This window comes from Podarcis erhardii (assembly GCF_964252035.2).
Source record: "Podarcis erhardii genome assembly, chromosome: 2".
NCBI lineage: Eukaryota > Metazoa > Chordata > Lepidosauria > Squamata > Lacertidae > Podarcis > Podarcis erhardii.
This window is the reverse complement of record NC_138498.1, coordinates 79,832,229-79,855,357: the sequence shown is the minus strand read 5'-3', so window position 1 is coordinate 79,855,357 and position 23,129 is coordinate 79,832,229. Positions and strand designations below refer to the sequence as shown.

Below are 23,129 nucleotides of genomic sequence, written 5' to 3'. Positions count from 1 at the left end.
TTTGCTACATTTTTCTTTAGACATTCATGGTACAAAATATGCATAAAATCATGGCCTGACCCTACTGAAAGAGAAATGTCACTGTAACAGATTAAAGCTCACTCTCCTACTCTTCCAGTATATTAACTTAATTTACACATGTTTTTAGCAAGGTGGAGTTATCTGGGTTATTTGGGTCTCAGAATGCATAACCAACTCCAGGGATGAGAGACCTCTGGCCCGCCAGCTGCTGAACTACATCTCCCATCATCCTTCACTGCTGACCATGCTTGCTGGGGTAGCAGGAGTTGGAGTTTAACAACATCTGGAGAGCAACAGGTTAGCTACCCCAGCTTACTCTGTCCAAAGCTAAAAAGAGAACTCTGGATGACAGTTCAGAATTTCTGCAGTAATTTCCGATGGCTAATGCCTTTCTATGATTCAATCTGCAATCCTGCACAACAGGGCTGGGAAACCTGTGGGGCTTCCCATGTTATTGGCAGCATGGACATGGCCAGAAATTGTAGCATAGTAATACCTGGTGGGCTACAGGATCTTTACCTTTGCTGTACATACATCCTAAGTACACGTGCCAGTAAACTACCTGTAACATCATCTTGCCATGCCAGAGTGTGGTACAGCAGCTAGATGACTTACCTGAAATCTTCTCCCTTCAGCGTTTTAAATGTATCATGCTGCCTGTCATAGCATGGAATTATATTGTCATTCCTCTTCAGGCTGAGGAGTGGGTCAGTGCCAGGAACAAATCCTTTGCAGATCCTGTTCTCTTCCATTTGGTCTGCCATTCCAGCAACTGGGGTAGGCTAGTGGAACAGGAATAGCAGGTTTCAGAACATTGCTTCTAAATATACAGCTCCATGTGTGCGTTCCCAAGACTAGGAATCAGAAATACAATTCAGATCAAAGCTGCATTGAAGACACTGCAAGGTCATGTCCATAAGCTGGTACAGTGACCTGAAACAGCACTGAAATGAATAAATTCAGGACTGGTGTGTCTTTGAAGTATATTCAAAGAGTAACAGCAAGTATATATATATATGTGTGTGTGTGTGCGCGCGCGCACGCGCGCGATCTTTTTTATATACTTATGCATCATACAAACAAGCATTAATTAAACTAAATTAAATTAATACCAAAATGGGGGGGGGATACAAAAGCAAAAATACAAGGATATAATCATAACATAAACTACAATAAAAAAATTAAACATTATATTCTCCTAAAAAAGAAAAAGAAAAAAGAAGAAAATTAGAAAAAAGAAAAAAAGTGACTTCCAACTAACTCCATGCAGATCTTTCTTTCTCATATCACTGGTTATCTGTAATGATTACATTTTTGGAGAGATGTCCCAATTACCTGTGAGGTTTTTATTCTAAGCTAAACCAAGTATGAATCTGGCAAATACATTGATGCCTTAGCAAATATGTTGATGATTGGGGGGGGGGGGAATGCAAAGCATATCACCTTAATGTGAACTCCGTATGTGCTACAACAAGGGTATGGACTGGATCCAGCTTGCTGGCCAGATCCTGGGTTCTCAAACCTTTGGGCCATTATACAAGTGGATGGGGCCAATCACCAAATGTCACACCATCCAGTGACCCATTTTCCTTCATAGTGTGGCAAGCCCAAGTGGGGCTTGAAGTTACTGCCCTTCAGCTGACAGGGGTTGACTTAAACCTCCTTTCTGCTGTGCCAACATCTTCCCCTCAATGGCACAGCTGTTCCCAACCTGCTTGCTCTCACTGCCTATCAGCTGATGGGCAGCGACATCAAGCCTCCCTTGCCAATGCACAGGTAGAAGCACACCTTATGGTACCAGATTGTGCACTAGAAGCAGCATTTTTCTTTGTTCCAGACCTGCCAACGCGTTTGATGATGTGTGCGGTTTGGGGAAACCAAACCTTGACAGCCAAGTTGGGAGCCATGCCAGGTCTAACTAGGTGTGCAAACTGGCGGTTCCCCATGACCTTGGTAGGAAAGCTGACCCCTTTAGGACTACCGGGTTTAGGATTTCTAAAAAGTCAATGTTACCAGCATTCTTAGGGACAGCTTGGCCGGTGCATCTTTCAGGAGTCCCTGGAGCCGGGCTAGCTGGCAGCTGGCTTTGGGTCCACTTGCAGTGAGCTCTGTCGATGGGCAGCATCGATGAACTTTCAATCCAGTGTTGCATCGTATCTCTTTTGGAGGCTCTTTTGTTCAGAAACATGTCATTGGAAAATGATAAAACAGAACTATATTATGACAGATTTAGATCCTTAACCCACTTCTAAGTACTAGCCGTTAACGACTTTTGCCTCATTCGTTCTGGTAATGCATCTCCAAATCATAAGCGTAGATTCTTTAGATTACATGATTAGGGACTTCCACTCTGCCATGGACCACAAAGGAGTGCAGGTTGAGCCCTCCGGGGAAAGCCAGAGCTTTGTAGAGAAAACAAGGTTACACAAAGGCGCTGTGGACCTCAAAAAACCTGAAAGGGTTAATTTCAGGTGCAGGGGGATCTGGCTGTGCCATTAGTGATCTCTCTTGCCTCCCGGATCGCTCTGAAAAGAGCAGAGAAGAAAGGTGAGATTGAGGTCTGGGCGCTGGGATTCATCTTTTATCTCTGCAAAAGTGAAGGCTCTGGTTCCTTGTGGATTATAGCAATAGAGTCTCCGTGATTTAAAAAAGGTAAAGGGACCCCTGACGATTAGGTCCAGTCGTGACCGACTCTGGGGTTGCGGCGCTCATCTCACTTTATTGGCGGAGGGAGCCGGCGTACAGCTTCCGGGTCATGTGGCCAGCAGGACTAAGCCGCTTCTGGCGAACCAGAGCAGTGCATGGAAACGCCGTTTACCTTCCCGCCAGAGCAGTACCTATTTATCTACTTGCATTTTGACGTGCTTTCGAACTGCTAGGTGGGCAGGAGCTGGGACTGAGCAATGGGATTTGAAGAAGTCCTAGGCTCTGAGGTTTAACCCACAGCGCCACCCACGTCCCACCGATTTAAAAAAAACCAAATCCTTAAAAAGAACTTGGAATCGATTGGATGTAATTTGTTTTGGAATGATTTGGTTAGTGGCAGGGTCAAAAAAAGAGGTCTGTCCCAACTGCAGTGAGATACAAAATGCATGGAAACTACTTACAAATTGTAACGTCATAGAAGTCTTCCCTACTGTGAGATTTAAAGCTAAAACTTACTACAGAAATCTTTTTATACTCATTTCTGTACCGCTGTCCGTAATTTTTGGGAGGCTCTCCTAAATTTTCATTAGCTCAAAGGCTTACTGCCAAAATCATCAATTGCATTTGTTCAGACAAATACACTCCAGGAAGCCTTAACAGTAAGAAGCTTGGTTTACATATTAAAGGTTGCAGTCCTTTTTACTGTAGGACTGTTGCAACCATTTCCCTCCCTCTCTGCCTGTGCAACCACAGAAAATGCAACCTTTGCAGGTTCATTAAAAAGGTTAGCCAGCCTCTCCAGGAGAAAAGCCTGTTGCTTAAGTCATTGGTGACATTTCCCCACCTCCATCACAACACATTCAACAACAAAGATCCTCATGCATGACAGCCTTCTCTGGGAGCTGCTGTAGCATTTGAAAGCTTGCAGTTGTGGGGTGCAGTAATCTCTGCAGGCCATTCCCACAAAATTGTTATTTTTACACATAACAGCTGCTGTAGGATGACGTCCTGCACCACTGCTCTCAATTATGTAAAGGGAACCTGGATTTCCTGACAAGCAATGGCTAGAACCTCCCGTAACTGCGTAGTAGAAATGGGCATTTTGCATCAACACCCTTAGCTCAAACATGTGCCTTGTGTTAACACACACTTTTTGAGATGCTGGATAAGATGTAAAAGCAAGTGACTGCACGCCAAAATAGCTCTTTCGAACCTGGACAGTATTTCTATATACTGAATGTGTACTTGCAGAGATGCACCACTTCTTAAAGGAGCTAAAGCCACTCCAAGGAAAGGTGTGGAAGCTAGCATCTACCTTCTCTCTGAGTATCAAGAAGCACATGGGCACATGGAGGCTTCTTTTTGTAAAGCTCAAAATCTGCATGTCTCTTGTCCCAAGGCCATCTGTCCCGGTCCGGAATTGTCGTCATGTCACTGGCTTTCACGTGCTCCTGCCATGTCTAAATGAACATTGCAAATCTTTTAGCACAAAAGCTGTCTTCCTGAAACTTCCAGCACAGTATAAACTTCAAGTCACACAGCAATATATGAACATGTCAAATATACCATATTAACGGAGGACAAACGTAACTTCCGTTAAGCAATTTCCTTAAGATGAAAAAGAAGAAAGCCAGCACACAGATACTAATATTTTGTATGCTGAGATAACATCTCAAGACAGTCTGTGATCTATTAGTTGATCTTGTTTCTCAAACAGCAGGTTCCCATGCCAGATGGCAAATGTCTTTTGAACCTGAGGGAACTTTCCAAAGCAGTTTGCAAAATAGCATGGGTGACAGCTAGTCAAAGCAAATGGTGTCTTTTAAAAACACACACCAAAAACCCACCTATTTGATTATCACAGCTGCTGCTATTCTTTAAATTTATTACCCACCTTTCGGTCCAAGGGTTACATTAATGTAAAATACAGTTTTAACAATGGATCCCAGTCAGTTTCAGTGGTAGATAACACTACTGAATACATGCTTTAGCTGATTAATCAGCAAGGACAAATTTTAATTACTCGACCTAAGATTAGAAGATGCATGACTAGGCAAAAAAAATCTTAATTTCACGAATATACTCATGGGATCTTCTCACAAGCTACCAACAGGATGCAGAAATGCATGTGCAGTTTCTTTTCACAACCAAACAACCAAAGCTCTTTTCTAACCCGCCTTTCCACTATATAAAAGTCTTCAAACCAGCTTAGAATAAAAATGGGCAGAGCAATTCTACTGGATCTGGGCCAGAAGCACTATGGCAAATCCAGAGCTCTGTGGAGAAGCTTTATGCCAGCATCTTTTATTCTTTGGCTCTCCGTTTCATCTTTAGTGGTCTGTAGTGTTTATTCTTCTGCTGGTTATCTCCCTCCGTTCTGGGAGTGTTGAAGATACAGGAGGGATATGGATTCAGCAGATCCAAAGCCGAGTCTCCCTTTTACCTCTGGTACACAGCTAACCTACTGATTACCCCAATTTTTGCCCTCTCTGCCGGTAGAGACCTAATGGTAAAGAAGTGATGGCAGCCGACCTTTCTGTTGTGGCTGGATGAGATTCCAGGGGCTCTCTCTCTGCCTGTGGAGAGGGAGAATCTACAAAATGCTATAGTCCCTTGGACAACCTTGCAGGACCACAGGACTGCACCAAAAAGTCACAAAATAAAAAAAGATCTTAAGGGTGCAATCCTGCACATACTTATCTGGGTGTAAGGTAAAGGTACCCCTGCCCGTTCGGGCCAGTCTTGCCAGACTCTAGGGTTGTGCGCCCATCTCACTTAAGAGGCCGGGGGCCAGCGCTGTCCGGAGACACTTCTGGGTCACGTGGCCAGCGTGACAAGCTGCATCTGGCGAGCCAGTGCAGCACACGGAACGCCGTTTACCTTCCCGCTAGTAAGCGGTCCCTATTTATCTACTTGCACCCGGAGGTGCTTTCGAACTGCTAGGTGTATCTGGGTATAAACACCATTAAACACAGCAGGGACTTGCTTCAAAGTAAACATGCACAGAGTTGTGCTGTAGATCTACCAATAAACACAGCAGTACTGTTTAAAACACAGCATATACCTGGGAGAATAAAAACAGTAAGTTCACACTGTTCAAGGACACACAGCATGTTGTCTGCCTTGTGCCTAAATGATCACAGAATCATAGGATGGTAGAGCTGGAAGGGACCCTGATAAGAAGGAGGAGGAGGAGGAGGAGGATGTATGGTAGTGGAGAGTGAATACTGGGCCTTGATCAGAGACGAGTGTCAAATTTGCTTTTGCCACAAAACTCACTGGATGGCCTGCAAGAAGACCCTGTCTCTTAAATCTTCCTCACAGGGTTGTTGTGAAGATAAAATGCCACACGGAGTAGATTACAGATGTGGCAGGAATTTAAAATCCGCCATTACCTCACGCAGCTCCCTCACTCGTGCTTCGTCAGGCTTACGAGGATGCCGGTTGGATTCCATGCTGCTTTTATATCCGGGATACACAAACCCTCCTGGCGAGAGCCACATCATCTCCGATTGGTGCATGGACTCCTTTAGTTCGCTGTCTTCATCTACTGGGTCAAACATGGCTGACAGATATTCATGATTGTAAGCAAACCTGTTGCCTGGATTCTAAGAAAGACAAATGTTTCTCTCAGAAAGAACTCTCATCCTCTATGTTTCTCCACAGAGAAACAAGTTTTGCTAAAAAGAGCAAAGCCTGAACTTTACAACAAAATTCTGTACATGTTCCTAACACAGCAATGATAATTGGGTTGGATTTAGAGTGTACAGAAAACACTTAAGAAACTTAGATGTCTAGAAATCCCAGATACTTAAATTCACTTCAGAAGATAAAGCAATATTATTATGAATTCAACGACAAAAATCCGGCCCTCCAAGTAAGACATGAGGGATGCACTCCCTTAAAATGCTAAAAGGTGAAATTCTGGAGTATTTTTTATTCCTCTCTCTCTCTCTATATATATATATAAATAAATTAAAAATACTCCAGAATTCCACCTTTTTCCATTTTAAGGGATTGCATCCCTCATGTCTTACACATATACACACACATATACACACAAAACACTATGAATCTGAACCACTGGACTCCCAAATCTTCACAAAATTCCTAGAAAAAAATAAAATTCCAAAATTTAACCAGACATACCAGAAATCATTAGATCAATCTTTTACTCTAGCAGAAATCCAAAATGGGGTGTACTAATCTCACCTCTGCCATCTCTTGACGAAGCAGCTTCTTTGCAATTTCTGCAGAATTTAACGTCTGACAACTGTAATTAAAGATGGACTTGCCATCAGAAGGGAAAGCCCTGATGATTTTGCTGCCTTCCTTTTTCACCATCTTGCTGAGCAGATGTATATTCTCAATATTAGACTGGAAGAAAAGTTAACACATGTAATTATTCTGGTCTTGTTAGAGAAAAAGAAATGTACTTTTGAAAATAGACACAGGACTTCTGCCATGGAAAAAGTCGGTAGCTGGACTGGCAGATAAGTCAAATCAGTAAGCTGTCCCCACAGTAACTCAGCCCACTGTCAGATCTTCTAAACCAGCCTTTCTCAACCATGGATCCTTTCACCCCTGACCACCAGTCCTGCTAGGTAGGGATGATGGGAGTTGTAGCCCAGCAACAGCCGGGGACCCAAGGTTGAGAAAGGCTGCTCTAAACAGTCACCAGGCAGCACATAACTGAAGGCGAAGATGTAAATGGAGTTGGAGCTCTAGCTGTGGGGTCCAATGTTGTCCTATCCTTGCTGCCAGCTGCCAACCACTTTTCTTTGGAGACATTCAGCTTCCTATTTTCCACTATCAACCAAGCTAATTTAGTCACTGTAATAACGTTCATATTTTAGAAGTAAATACTTGGAACTTTAAGAAAACATATGGGGCACTAAAGACCATCACCTGCGCATCTTTCACAGAGGCTCTAAAACCCAGCTACTTGCTTAGTCTTTGTTGCCCTAAAGGTGTCAGAATCCACAAAGGGCTCCTTCCCCTTATGAGCTGGCTTTTTAATGAACCCTCAGGCCTACTAGCATAGTGCTCACACAAGTCCAAATAACAACTTCTCCTTTCTGGGGGGGTGGGAGATCCTTGTATCCATTTTGTTCTTTTTCCTTGTTAAATTTGCTAAATAAATAAATCCTCTATGCCAGTGACCTGGGCTGCTGTTCCTAAGGTGTGAGTCCCACTCGATTCACAGGGACTTTAACCAGCTTATGATTTCTGACAGGGAACAATGCAGAGATGGAGAGCCTGCTGGCTGTCCCATTGCCCCAGACCACTGACTATGCTGGCTGGGGCTGATGGAAGTTGGGAGACCAACAAAAAATGGATGGCTGAAGATTCCCCATCCCTGATATGTGTATATGTGAATCACGGGACGACAGAAGACCTCTTCACATGAGCAAACTGTGAGAAGCATCAGGAGCTTGCACCAAAAATAAATGCAGCAGGGTGGGGAATTTGAGCATTTTCTCGCTTTCAAACTAAAAACCCCTCATGTGCATGCTATAATATCACAACTCCATAAAGAAGGCACTTTGTGAGACATAGACATTATCTGAACAATCTCTTTAGATAGGAATAGGCAATCTGTAGCACTCCAGATATTGCTGGACTACAGCTCCCATCATCCTTGGCCACGCTGGCTAGGGCTGATGGGAGCTGTAGTTCGACAGCATGTGGAGGGCTACTGTTTCCCCTTTCCTGTCTTAAGACAACCTTTCATTGCTGTAGCACACACACCTGGATAAAGTCTTCTGGTGTCTGACTTTCCATTTCCCTTTTTCTAAGTAGGTACTCTTCGTTGTGGTTATCTAGAGGGAAATGCCTATATTTTCTCACATACGAATACTTTGGTGGAATATCAAACATCCCTGAGATCTCTGGGTGTTGCTGGATGAACAAGTCATCCCTTTTCAATGGGATCCCAAACTCTTGGCTCAACACTGTGATCATTTCTGCAGATGGCAAGAGATCGTGATGGACCACATCTCTTAACCTCATACTGCGGCAGATAGAATCAAGCCTGAAGAACAAGGCAGAGAGAGAGAGAGAGAGAGAGAGAGAGAGAGAGAGAGAGAGAGAGAAAACATAAGCATGTGAGTAAGGGTGACCCAGCAGACACTGTGTACTTGGCTTTCAAAAAGCTTTTGATAGACTCCCTCTCCAATGATGATGATGATGATGATGATTTACTGAATTTATATACCACTCTATCCCCTGGGGTCTCAGGGAGGTTCACAGAATAAAATCAAGATATAAAACCACAAAATACATAATAAAAATAAAAAACGACAAGACAGTAACACCCACCCACCCAAAAAAACAACATTCATGAGTATGCTTAGAAGACATGAAGTAGGAGGTCCTCTTATGGATCAGTAATCATCTAAACAACAAGAAGCAGAGAGTAAGAATAAATGGGCAGATCTCACAATGGAATTATATATATATATAAATAAATAAATAAATAAATAAATAAATAAATAAAATAATTAAAAAACAACACACAGTATTCCAAGCATAGTTGCACCACAGACTTGTATAATGGCACCGTTCCAATTTTAGTATATGTGCTGCCGAAGCGAGCACATTTGAATGAGTGGACATGAGATTGTAAACAAGTTGATAATTTGTTTGGAAAAAATTTTTAACGATGTAAATGGGAGCGGGAGACGTGAGGGAGTCCAAAGAAGTGTTGAAATTGTTGTAAAAGAAGTAAGATTGTTTATTATGTGTGCATTTATATTTAAAAACCTTAATAAATATTTATAAAAAAAAAAAAGACTTGTATAATGGCACCATGTTATTGGAAGGTTTTTCCCCCTCAATCCCTTTCCTCGTGATCCCTAATACGGATAAACAATGGGTTAACATCCATCATGAACTCAAGAATCCTTTCCTAGTCAGTCATGGCAAGTTCAGGTCCTATTAAGATGTAAGTGGACTTGTGCATTGCTTTACAGCTGTTTACACTGGACCACATATGCCATTTTAAGGGCAGTTCACCCAATTTGGAGAAATCTTTCTCAATTTCCTTACACTCAACATGTGATCAGGGACCCCAATACAGTAGGAGCCCTGATTAAGTGAAGTACCTAGTTCAAGGGAATGAATGGAAGTAGAAGCCCCCTGCAATCCTTCTCCATGCAACACAGGGAAGCTTGGGGACTCAAGGGTATCTGCTATGGGCACAACATTGGGGGCAGGCCCTGTACATCTGCTCTTCCCCCATTTGCATATTCAGATGACTTCCTGAACATACCCTGAAAGGAAATGATGAAGCACATTGCCAGAGGAAAGGATCTCAAAACTGAGCCGAATCCAATTATTAAGGCAGCATAGTGTGATGAGACTACGGAGAATCAGATGATTTCACACACACCCTCTACATGTTACCTTCTCTTCAGCTGAGATGAGATAGGAAAAGATAATCAAAAGTGCTATGAAAATTCTCTCCAAAGGGTCTAGTGGAGGTTCCTCCTCTCCTCCACAACCAACAAAGGTATATACACCAAACTCTAAATATATATAGAACAGTAAGTCAGAAATCCAAGAACAATCAAACCTGATCAGAGCTTCAAAACACGGAAGGGGAACCATATCCCTGATATATAACAAAGGCTGATTCACAATATTAGATAGTGGCTTGCAGAGACGGATATGAAGAAGGATGGCTTCAAGGTCTACATACAGGCGCTGATGAAAAGAGAAGTGTGAGTTATAGAATATTTGTAATCTTCCAATTTTAGATTCACGCAACCTGTAAGAGAGAAGGAATAGGACAGCATTGACCAAATACTTCATAATCTTGTGTTTCCTGACATTTCATAGCACCTTTCCCCTTTCTTAGTTAGTCAAGGGTTTTTGACTTTTAAGTATTATAAAGCTCAGATTAAAACCCTGTATGATAAAGAAGAGAAGCAGGTATCATATCAACAGCAACTAATGCAAGAAAACTTGCATTATTTTAGGTGCATGCATGCATTGCAAGAATAATCATTTTAAAGGAGGCATTTCCTCCTATGGGAGAGATAAATGGAATACCTAAGATGGTGTTTATGAGAACTTGTATTTAAAAAACAAAACAAAACCTTAAAAGTGCTAACTTGAATCAAGCACATCTTGAGTCAAGCAAAAGTTTTTTTTTAAAATTCATGAATACTGCTCCAAGAACATATCCCAGTCCTGGAAAGTTGACCCTACCATATCACCAGTAGGGTCAAATTAGCCAGTCTCACAATGATCTTAATTCCTATCTTTCCTATGTGTTAATTTTAATAGTACTTTAGTTGCAAACCTATAGAAGAATCATTTGGAGTAAGTCTCACTGAACTCAATGGAACACCCATCTCTGTAGGATTGAACTACCAAGCTCCATGTCAAAAGGCAGTCCTAAACATTTTCTTATTCAATTCAGGTTATGCTTGGCATATACACAGATGCTGACTTCTGGAAAAACTTGAGTGACTCCTGCTTCACTGTTTTGGTAGCGGTAGTCCTGTGCTGTATAGAAATCTCATGGGGTGGGGAACCTGTTTGCTCTATTTCCCGCTTTCCTAATTTGCAGCGGCATCCGTAGTCCCATGAGTTTCAAAGGAGATGTGAGACTGACGACGCCAGACTACAAAAGGGCTTCGATTTATTTTGTCAGTGCACACTTCTCTAAGACCTAGCCCTTTCTGAAAAAACAGCTAGTGAGGTATACAATATCTGGCATCTCCAGGTTGGGTTGGGAGGCATCCTTAGAACTCCCACCTGTATTTCTGGGGATTTTCTAGGATGCAGCTTGTAGTGCTCTGAAAAACTCCAAAACCAGCCTGAAGCAACAAGCATAAATTAACACATGGGTAGGCAAACAATGGCCCGGGGTCCAGATCCGGCCCAACAGTCTTCTAAATCCAGCCCGCGGATGGTCCGGGAATCAGCGTATTTTTACACAAGTAGAATGTGTGCTTTTATTTAAAATGCATCTCTGAGTTATTTGTGGGGCATAGGAATTGGTTCACCCCCCAAAAAAAAAACAGTCCGACCCCCCCACAAGGTCTGAGGGACAGTGGACCGGCCCTCTGCTGAAAAAGTTTGCTGACCCCCGAATTAACATATGAGCCCTTTGATAATGAAACCTGTTCTGATTCTGCCTCCAAGTGCATGAAATGACTTTCACACAACCTCAGCCTTCTAAATTCTTTTCCTCCATCTTGCATTCCGTCAGGTGACTCCTTTAAAAGTGACTGGCACTGTAACATGTTAACATTTGTACATTATGACGCTAGCAAGGAAGAATGAAATTAAAAGTGCTCCACAACGTCTTAGTATTGTCTGCGAACTCTGATTATTTGGTTTAGGAAAGATTGTTGGAAGTGAAAGAGAAATAAACCAGTACATTACTGTAAATACAGTTATAAAACAAAATTAACATTAAAGGAAACAGTTTGATTACAAACAGCTCAAGTGGCCGTAAAGCCTTTAAGGGCCAAACTAGATGAGATACCGTTAGAAACTGCATGGTTGGCATTTTAAAAGTAAGGAGAAAGACCCGGTGCAGATCAGAATCCCCCTGGCAGCTGAGGGGAGTTAATTATTTGCCCCGCAGTGTGGTCCCAGGTCACATCAAGTGCCCTGCACCTGCAATTTACATCAGACATATACCCCAGGTTGCTGCAACCTGTTGAAGTCCATCTTGCAGCAACTTGGAGGACGCTGTTTAATGGAACAGCCTTGCCTCTGAAATAAGGCAAACACTATCGACGTATACTTTCAGTGCTTGCTAAAAATGTTCCTGTTCACCCCAGCCTTTCCTAGCCATTGAAACTCGGGTTGTGGCAATTGTTATGCATTCTTGTTTTTAATGTTGTTTTTATCAGATTCTTTTATATTATTGTGGCAAGCCACCTTTGAATTTATTTTAAATGAACGGTGGCAGATTTTTTATTTTTATTTAGAAAGAAAGAAAGAAAGAAAGAAAGAAAGAAAGAAAGAAAGAAAGAAAGAAAGAAAGATTCATTCCATTAGTATGAAAGGGAATTCTTTCAGTGCAAAATAGGAGGCATGCAAGAACTCTGCCATGAGGGGAAAGAGTTAATGCCTTCCTACAAACACACACACCACCTGCTATTTACTTTAAAAAGATATCCACAGCAACTGCTAACTGCATAAATTACCATCTAATCTACCGTACTTTCTCCCTAGGAAGCAGGAACTGCAGCTCAACATCAGACATAAGGTGTGCGCCTCTTCAGTGCCAAGACAGCATTGCACTAGCAAACTTCTAATGGGCAAAATGGGAATGAGGAAAACCAAGTACTGCATTAGACCTGTCTCATTATTTTCATAATTGAATGGTGCATTTTTATTAAAACACAGTGAAACAACCAAAGTACCCCAAAATCTTGCTGCTGAAATTTTGGGCTAACTTTCAATTTTGAAAGCATCCTTGAACAGATCCTGAAAGTCCCGTCTTCTATCCCTACGTGAACTAGTAGAGCAGGGTTAGGAAGATGGTTGCTAAATACTGCAGATTTAGAGCATCATTCATGACAAACATGCTCGTCTGATCACTGCACACCAGAAGCACATTGTAAGAAAAAAGAAGCAAATAAACAAATGTTTCTCTATATACGAAACAGTTATTAAAAATATGAGGTTGAGTCTGACAAATCACCTTTGTAAAAAGATCACAGCAGAGGAAAATAGGCTTTAATTGCAAAACGTTTCTGGTTACCTGTCTATTCGCTTATTCCATAACCTCTTAAGGGCTTTATTCTTTAAGCCTTCCACGATAAGAAGGTGAATGGATCCGTCCAGAATATGAAACCCAGTAAGAACGTCCAGCTGAGAAATCTCCTCGTAAGTCATCCTGTTATTCAGTTTTAATGCATTAAGAGATTTATGAATGATGCGTAGAGGGTACGAATCCAGTTCTAGAGCCTCTGCGTTGATTTTTGTAATCTCCTGCAGCAAGTAACCTATGAGGGAAGTGTTTTTAAAGTCGAAAACATAGATGATGCAGCCATAGGGGCAATAATCATCTTTAGTGTCCTCTGCTTCTTCTTCAGGAGTTAACGGTACAGCTATTTCAACTCTTACTTTAAGAAAGGCCCCTGAGCACACATAATGCCCCACTGGCATCTGGGCCACCGGAGAGCCGTCGGCAGCCTTAGCCTTCCGAGTGGCACTCGTGTCCTGAACGGAGCAGTTGTGAATTGGAGCACAAAAATTCAAGGCCTTTTCACCTAGCAGTAGTTCAGCCAAGCGGATTTTGGCTACCCCATATGGGTGCCACACTTCCTCCATGCCTTTCATGGGATTCTGGGCCACGTATTTCGAAGTGACCGAGCTCAAATGGCTGAGCCTGCGGTCTCCTGGCTCCTCTCCAAACAAAGAAGGCTTTACATCGACATCTTGCCATTTTTTGTCCCGATCATGAACCTCGATTTCCAAGGGTGGCCCTCTTAGATACTCATTCAGTTCGTCACGTCTTATTGTTCCTGCAAGAATCACGTTGGTATCTTTAAAGAAGACATGAGAGCCATGATCCCGGTCTTGCGTTCGATGTGGCTCCATATTATGGAATTTGTATTTGCAGTAAATAGGAAGGCATGAACGCTATCAAAAGGAAAGAGCAGAGAAGGAAGGTGGGAGGGGGCTGTTTTGGTCTCCTTTATCTCTCAGAAAATATATATACACCTTCTTTCAGTAAAATTAATCAAGTATGAAATAAAAATGCACCTTTGATTGAGGTCAGTTTAGGCTAGCCCAGTACATTTTGCTGCCCAAGACACAGCAGCATAGCACCAGTTGCCAGTGCCCAGGGCAGGCAGGGACAGATAGGGGGCGCCATCCCAGCCCTCACCACCGACAATGATGGAGCAACCCAGCCCCACCAAAGCAAAGTGGGGTTGCACTAAGCTGCCTGCCCACCCACACAGGGGGGAGTCAGCCGGCACAGCCCTGTGTGGGTGGAGAGGAGCGCCAGGCCAGGCCATGCTGGAGGCGCCTGGTTCACACCCCCTCTGTGTGCCGGGGCCATGGCCCCCTGTCTACGCCATTGCCAAGGCCAAGCAGCAAATGACCCACCCCACCCTATCATGGGTACCCAAGGCTGATGAAAACTATTTTGGTACTCAGGGCAGGAGAAGCGCAATAACAAATCATCAATTTGCTGTCTTTTTATGTTGCCCAAATCAGTTCTGCCTGAGGCACCCACCTCATTCTGCCTAGTGGTAGGGCTGTCCCAGCCATGTAGCATAATCCAAGGCAGATTGGTGTCAGGGATAGGCAATTTGGAAGCAGCAGCAACAACCTGGTGGTCAATGGCAGTGGCAGCAGGAAGGTGAGAGTGGTGGCCCTCACTCTTCTGTTTCCCCAGTCCACTGCCTGAACTTGCATATTCAGGGAAGGGCCTGCCTTGAGGTGAGTGGGCAAACATGCTCCCTCAATGATTCTATGTGTATATAAAAAGTGCAAACAAGAGTTCTGGATGGGGGGACTTAAATGTGCTAGGTTTTCCACCACCACGTGTTATGTAAATGCAGCGATCCAATTTGGCCACAAGTTCACTTCAGGTCATCTTTAGATTATAACTGTTTTGCAAATAAGAAATGGGGAAATTACAAATGTAAGAAGCAGGAGCTTTTCAGAATTAAATTCTGTTTCCCCCAGAATGTCACATGTAGTTACTTGAGAAGAATGCTCTGAATTACCTGTAGCTCTTTAATTGGAACAGGGGTGTCTGGTAAGCACCTTGCGGAGTTAATCTTAATAATCAGTGGATTTAATTCATGTTTCTGTTTCTCACTCATCAGAGTCCCTTCAACAGAAAAGCTAAGGTATGCGTCCCAAAGTTTAGGGGATTTCTCTCCTAGCTGACTGACCACGCAGCGTTGTCCTGGAAGTGGAATTACATTATTTATATAATCAGTATAGCAGCAGTACTAAAGAAGCAATATGTTCTATGTCATTGCTTAATAGGCTTATTAAACAACTGAGCCTCTTGGGCTGGCTGATGAGAAGGTCAGCAGTTCAAATCCCTGCAATCGGGTGAGTTCCTGTTGCTCTGTCCCAGCTTCTGCCAACCTAGCAGTTCAAAAGCACACCAGTGCAAGTAGATAAATAGATACCGCTGGCAGGAAGGTAAATGACGTCTCCGTGTGCTCTGGCTTCCGTTGCAGCAGAAGCGGTTTAGTCATGTTGGCCACATGGCCCAGAAAGCTATTTGTGGACAAACACTGGCTTCCCTTGGCCTGAAAGCAAGATGAGCACCACACCCCATAGTCACCTTTGACTGGACTTAACCATCCGGGGTCCTTTACCTTTTTTAGGCTTATTCTCTGGAGAAACCACACCACATCATTTGGTCATTTGTGCCACTTTAACAAATGCAAGAACCTGCAGAGAAAGAAGCAAAGACTAGGGCAACCTAGCAGTGCGTTCTTTTCTAGCCAACCCCTGTCACAATTGAAAAGGAAGGAGGGAGCTCCTTTGGGGAAGGGCCACAGCTCAGTGAGAGAGCATTTCCTGAGCATGCAGGAGAGCCTTGCTTCAATCCCCTGCTTCTCCAGGCTAGAGAGCTACTGCCAGTCAGTGTAGACCATGCACAAATGATGGACTCATGGTCCTCCTGTCTCAGTATAAGGCAACTTCCTATGTAGGAATATGACCACCACGTATGACCATGAGTGGGACCCATGGTGTTTTTTTTAAAGGTTTCCTTGGCCTAGACTAGACCTGCTCCCTCCCTTTATTGCTCATGTGTGCCCAACTCTCTAAACATGCTTCCAATCATTGCAGTCCTGCAACGGAACAACATGTGAAATCAACAAGCAGCATCAAAGAGCATCTCTCCCCTCTCTCCCCCATTACTACCTCCTTTCCAGCTCTCCTGCTGCCAACACTTTTAATACTGAATTTTAAATTGATGTAACCTGCTTTGACACCTGCTGGTGAAGGGCGGGCAGTAATTTTAATAATGGTGGTGGTTGTGTTAGTATATGATAAAAACAAACTACTTAGGGGAAAATGACACATAAAACTAAATTGCTTCCATTTTATAAGCGTGATCTTCCCCCCTGCTCCGTTGCTCTTAACCTTCTGACTGCAGCATTTCTTACTCATCTGCAGTCTGTAATTTTGTCTTCCATTCCCCTGCTCCAGCTTGCTTATTTTTACCTCTCCAAAGTTAGTGCCTAATTCTTCTCTCCATTATGTCAGCTACTGGCTTAAAAAGAACCCAACTGTTCATTAGCATCAGTCTCTCTTTCTTTCTCTCTCTCTCACTCATTGCCCCTGTCACATATTTTCAGCCATCTCCTCACAGTCAATGAATGGACAGGCCTTGAACTCAATAGGGAATCCTATTTCTCAAGGGTCATTTTTAGAAATTGTCATTGGACTTGGAAGTGCTGCAGATCACCAGCAGGGGGCAGGGAAGGTAAAGGACCCCTGGACAGTTAAGTCCAGTCAAAGGCGACTCTGGGGTTGCGGGGCTCATCTCGCTTTCAGGCTGAGGGAGCCGGCATTTGTCCACAGCCAGCTTTCCAGGTCATGTGGCCAGCAGGACTAAACCACTTCTGGCGCAACAGAACACCGTGACACAAACCAGAGCGCACAGCGACACCGTTTACCTTCCCGTCACCTATTTATCTACGTGCACTGGCATGCTTTCAAACTGCTAGTTTGGCAGGAGCTGGGGCAGAGCAACAGGAGCTCACCCCATTGCAGGGGCCAGCAGGGGGAGCCCACATGCCAGCAGCAGAACTTCATATTGCACATGAAAACAGGGTGCCAGAAGAGGGAGCACTCCAAAGGAGAAATAGAAGGCAAAGGCTTTGCAAACCTCACTTGCAACCACACGGCATGGAATACTTTTAGCATTCATTGTACTACATCTGTTACAAGTATGCACTAATCAGAACAGAACTGAAGGGAAACAGCCTGTATCAGTAGTAGTGCAGATTTGCTGAACAAAATTACAAAGCGCAAGAGAAACTGAGAGAAGCTCTGAATGTGCCAGAGCGCAGTCCAATTAATGCATCAATGCCCTTGAAGCCTCAGCTTCAATTAAAAGCAAAATGTCCGGAAGCATGCAGCAAAAAGATAATTTGTATGTAAGCTGTCAGCTGAACCAGCAAAGCAGCATGCAGTCTCAGGGGGTTGCTGCTATGTACCTTGCATTCCTAATAGAAGTGAAATCACCATGAGCTTTTACCTTTCAGGCTTTTGTAGTTTGGGCAGCAGTGATGTCAAAAAAGAAAGTGCACATCTCTGCAAATTGTATTAGCTGAACCGTTCAACAGCACAGCAGGCAGGCAGAATGTTCCTATCACCCAACATGCAACATTTTAAAGCCTTATTGAGGCCATATTTCCTGTAAGCTGCTATATTTTTCCTACGTGGAAATATACAGCAGTAGCTAAATTGCATGCACACTGGCTGCAGGAAGAAGAAAAAAACCTTGTGCTCTTTATGTGTGTTTTTCTATACAAAGATTTGTTTGGTGGTGGATATATGAAGCAGCTCTAAGATTAATACCTGCACTGATCTGAAAGGGGGGGAAAGTTCTTGAACTGCAGCCTTTTAACTATATTTAAAAATTTTAAACCCCAACCTTTTCCTGACACTTTATTTTGACAGTTTTTGCAAGAAGAGTTATGTTTGCAAACACTAAGAAAAACCCAAAGGAGAAATCTCAGTAATTTTAATGTCTTTCTTAATTTGCAATACAACAAACCCTTATGAGGGCCAGTCAATTCACAAAACCACTATTCCTGTTACTGGCTGAGTCCAGACAGGAAAATGTACATTAGGAAGTGGGATCTATTAGGCAAATAGATCCACGGAAGACGCTATCACTACCACTCTCCATGCTGCTCTGTTCCATCTGGAGCAGCCGGGGAGTTATGTGAGGCTGCTGTTTGTGGATTTTAGCTCTGCTTTTAACACTATCCTCCCCCATAGACTGGTGTCCAAGCTAGAGGCGATTGGACTCTCCAACTCCACCTGTCTCTGGGTTTTGGACTTTTTGTCAGAATGTTCTCAGAGGGTTAGAGTAGGGTCACATATGTCCACAGCCCTTAGCCTTAACACCGGCTCACCACAGGGTTGTGTGTTGAGTCCCCTGCTCTATACTCTCTATACGTATGATTGTACAGCCATTTATTCCAGCAACAAAATCATCAAGTTTGCTGATGACACTACGGTGGTGGGGCTCATTTCAGGAGGGGATGAGTCCGCCTATCGGGACGAGGTGGAGCGGCTTTGTGCTTGGTGTGGAGAGAACAATCTGGCTCTTAATACGGCTAAGACCAAGGAATTGGTGGTGGATTACAGGAAAAAAAAGGCGGACATTCAGCCCTTGTATATCAACGGGGAACGGGTGGAGAGGGTGGCGGAATTCAGGTTTTTGGGAGTGACTATCGATCAGGGCATGACTTGGAGCGCAAATACCACTGCTCTGGTGAAGAAGGCCCAGCAGAGAATTTATTTCCTCAGACTTTTAAAGAAGAACAATCTGAGTGAGAGACTGCTGGTGTCCTTCTACCGAGGCTCCATAGAGAGCATTCTCACATACTGTATTTGTGCCTGGTTCTCCAGCTGTACAGCTAGGAAGAGGAAGGTGCTCCAGAAGGTCATAACCACAGCCCAAAGGATTATTGGTCATCCCCTCCCATCTTTGGAAGAACTGTACGGTTCCCGTTGTCTTAGGAAAGCAAACAATATCCTGCAGGATGCATCTCACCCGGGACACAGTCTGTTTGTACTACTGCCTTCTGGCAGGAGATACAGAAACATCAAGTCAAGGACAAATAGACTGAAAAATAGTTTCTATCCAAGAGCTGTGGCCTTCTTAAATGCAGTAACTCGATAGTGTGACCTGGGAGTTTGATGGGTGTGGGTGTGGGTGTGGCTGGAATGTGGTTTGTTTGGTTGTTGTTGTTGTTTTGCTTTTGTTGTTTTTAAGGGATGGCATCCAATTTCGTTGCACTTGTGCAATGTTGCACTTGTGTAATGACAATAAAGAATCTATCTATAAAGAATCTATCTAAAATGTACATTAGGAAGTGGCAATCTGAATCCTTTGATCATAGAACTCCCACGCCTGTTATCCTTCTAACCAATACAGCAGCTGTGCCTGTATCTCTCTGCCTTAACCTTCTCATTTGGAGCCTCTGAGCATGCACAATTCCACTTCTGTACACAGCCTGGCAAACTGCCAGCACTAATTAAATACTGACAGGAGTAACATCTTCAACATCATTCATAAGCAGTATCTCAAAGGCAGGGGTAGATGATAACTGAGGAAAAGTGTCACTCAATTGTCTACAGCAGCCTTCCCCAATCTTGGAGTCCACAGATGTTGTCAAAGAGCACTCCCCCCCCCCATCTCCACTCAGCCTGGCCAACCATCAGATATGATGGGAGTTGTAGTCCAATGATATCTGAGGGCTCAAGGTTAAGGAAGTCTTGTCTATAACATGAGGCAATATCCCCCCCCCCAAAAGCTTCACTCACCTTTTGACTTCCCCCCTCCTCCAGCTATTTTAAATTTTGAAAAGTTTGTCCTTCCTTTGCCTTATGGGTGTCAATTACTAACCTAAGTGTACACAGATGGGCTGGTAAGTCAATTCACGCTTGTGGATTTGTTGACAAGGCTGGTCTACTTCGAATCCACAGAAGCTTTCAGAACTCACTAGATTTTCAGCACAACAAGATGCCATCCCCTTTTCTACTCACAGATATATACATGTTATGTTCTGACTTTACAGACAGGATGTACTGCTTCGGGCTATCTGAATTTGTCCACTTTGCACACTCTCTTGGCAGAGCCAGTATTTGTCCCAGCACTTACAATGCAGCTTCTCACAATAAAACAAGCCACCCCCCTCATTCACCTCTGTGACAAGCTGCTCGAGCATTTGACAATACCAAACTACATAACATCTAACCCAGGCTTCCTCAACCTCGGCCCTCCAGATGTTTTGAGACTACAATTCCCATCATCCCTGACCACTGGTCCTGCTAGCTAGGTATCATGGGAGTTGTAGGCCAAAAACATCTGGAGGGCTGAGGTTGAGGAAACCTGATCTAACCACTTCACCCTGCAACCTTAGCCCCCCCCCCCCGCAAAGTAGTGGGGCGGTGGGGGTGTGAAGGCGGGGAAATACCTGACAAGAGGGGCATGAGGTTCAGCTCTAAAAAAGCTATTCCAAACTTCTTTGTCAGAGATGTTGAAGCTGCAGATTCTTTAGTAGTAGATTTCTGGGTGCTCGATGCAGATCTTTTTTCTAAAACTCGTGAGGGTTTCTTTTTTTCTGGTAACTGGTGGTGCCCTGAAAGAGAACATATATTTCAATGGTCAAGTGTCTGATAGAGAACAGAATTTTATCTGATACCATCCATCAACATTAAACAGTACTGGTTTGATATATTTAAGAGAGCAACTGCTTGACCTGAAAAAGGCTGGCAAATTAACGCCTAGGCCATTAGCCGGGTTCAGCTATAAGTGACACAGTCACACAGAATCACCTGCACTGAACACCTTGCTGCGCTTGGGTAAAATAGCTTCATCCAGTCTGCGACCAATTTTCATGCACTTGCAGCCTTACCCACTGCCCTTGCTTCACAGGTGACCAGCGTGTGCCGCCATGCACACTCTTTTCCTTCCAGCAAGAAGGAGGGAAGAGAATGATCTCGACACACAACTTGATTTGTGTATCTCTGGATTCAGCTGAATGTGTTGTGAACAGGTGTGTGGATCTGAACTTATTTCTACGGTTTATCTCTGTAGATCATAGCGTAAGTGTAAAGGTTGACATAACTTAAATACAGTGGTACCTCGGGTTAAGAATTTAATTTGTTCCAGAGGTCCGTTTTTAACCTGAAACTGTTCTTAGCCTGAGGTACCACTTTAGCTAATGGTGCCTCCCACTGCTGCTGCACGATTTCTGTTCTCATCCTGAAACAAAGTTCTTAACCTGTGGTACTATTTTTGGGTTAGTGGAGTCTGTAACCTGAAGTGTCTGTAGCCCGAGGTACCACTATATGCCATGAGATTCACCGGCATGAAACTTGCTTGACCTTGGTAGAAGCCCAATACCTCATCTCAAAATGTGCCATCACACCTTGTAAAGATCAGCACATGCAAATTTAGTTGCCAAGCACAGCCTATTCAAGCTCCTGAATGAGGGCCATCAAGACAAGGGTAAGGCAGAGAGCACACAAAAAGATGGCCAGGTCCTGTCTGGTTCATTTCTCTCTAGGAAATTAAGAGTTCCTTCAAACTCTTAAATCTGCAAGATGGGCAAGGTGAGAAATGGGCAAGGGGGGGGAGAAGAGAGACAGGAATGAGTCACCTCAAAGCCCCTCCCTCCCTTCCCTACTAAGAGGCATTAGCTAACCCCCCCCCCCCGACTTTCAATAGTTAGCTGGCTATCATAGCTATCCCTAGCTCCAATGAGAAACTCTCTTTTTCTCTGTGCTCTCAAGGAACAGCACGTGCCCACTTCACTTTAAGGTATACTCTTCCCTTTCCATTTCTTACTCTTAGTGTGGGCGCTGCTGGCAAAACTGTCTCACCCACATTTCTGTAAATAACTTCACTCCTTAGATAAAGGGGTGTGAGTGGGTGTATTGTAGGAGTTGCTGCTTGCTTAAATTGCAATTTTGCTTTCTGAAGTAGCATTTATGTATTCTATTTTGTATAATAAACCAATCTTTCTTTATTCCTTTGGTGTGAGATGTTCTTGCGGGCATAAGGTTAAGGGTTATTCATAACAAGCACATGTTGTAATTGCAGCAAAAGACCTTAAATTTCTCTTTAGCATATGCGTCCTTGCACACACATGTAGGTTCAGACACATACTGTTGCAGTGTTAATTTACAGGAAGGAAATAAACTTTGAAGAAAGCTACAAAACTTGTTCTATGCACCTGTAGCTGTCTGTCATTTGTAGTAAAAGTTACAGATTTTGCTCTCTACATTTTCACATTAGTTTGAATTTTACTTTATTTTATTTTCAAAAGAGTCCTTATGAGAATTCATCAGCATTTTAGTATGAATTTTTCCTGATATGCGTATATATGTAATCTTGCCCCACAGACAAATTTTTGGAAGGAAATTATCCAGAGCACAATGGATTTTTGTACGCCATTTTCACTAATATATGACTCTATATGCATCCTTTACCCAATATATACAATTTCCACACATTAATTGGTTGAAAACCCGCATTGTAAGTTTCAGAGAAGTGTGCCTTTCAAAGCATGGGTGTGCTTCAGTTCACATATTGTTTCAGAAAGTCCAAATTAAGTACGTTCTCCTTTAAATATGAACTGAAATGAATTTCTTCCCCATCCCTACCCTACGATTCAGATGAAGAACCATGATGTAAATTATTATTGTATCTTTTTATTTTTATTTTAAGTGAAAACTTGGGGACAATAACTACAGCACGG

At 43.2% G+C, this 23,129-nt stretch overlaps 1 protein-coding gene across 6 annotated transcripts in view; it reads right to left on the bottom strand.

The window, feature by feature from the left end:
- The window catches only part of CFAP92 (cilia and flagella associated protein 92 (putative)), a 57,351-nt gene that overhangs the window by 2,555 nt on the left and 31,667 nt on the right, over positions 1-23,129 (bottom strand). For 5 of the 6 annotated variants that reach the window (XM_081848815.1, XM_081848818.1, XM_081848816.1 and 2 more), the window contains 10 exons: positions 20,841-21,005; positions 15,381-15,565; positions 13,400-14,283; positions 10,244-10,438; positions 8,419-8,701; positions 6,880-7,044; positions 6,063-6,275; positions 3,983-4,127; positions 2,035-2,192; positions 637-803 (listed from right to left, as the gene is read on the bottom strand). In XM_081848815.1, coding sequence (XP_081704941.1) covers positions 637-803; positions 2,035-2,192; positions 3,983-4,127; positions 6,063-6,275; positions 6,880-7,044; positions 8,419-8,701; positions 10,244-10,438; positions 13,400-14,283; positions 15,381-15,565; positions 20,841-21,005 — 2,560 coding nt within the window. Of the gene's footprint in view, positions 1-636; positions 876-2,034; positions 2,193-3,982; positions 4,128-6,062; positions 6,276-6,879; positions 7,045-8,418; positions 8,702-10,243; positions 10,439-13,399; positions 14,284-15,380; positions 15,566-20,840; positions 21,006-23,129 lie in introns of those variants that run through there. The other variant, XM_081848819.1, reaches the window with a different exon arrangement.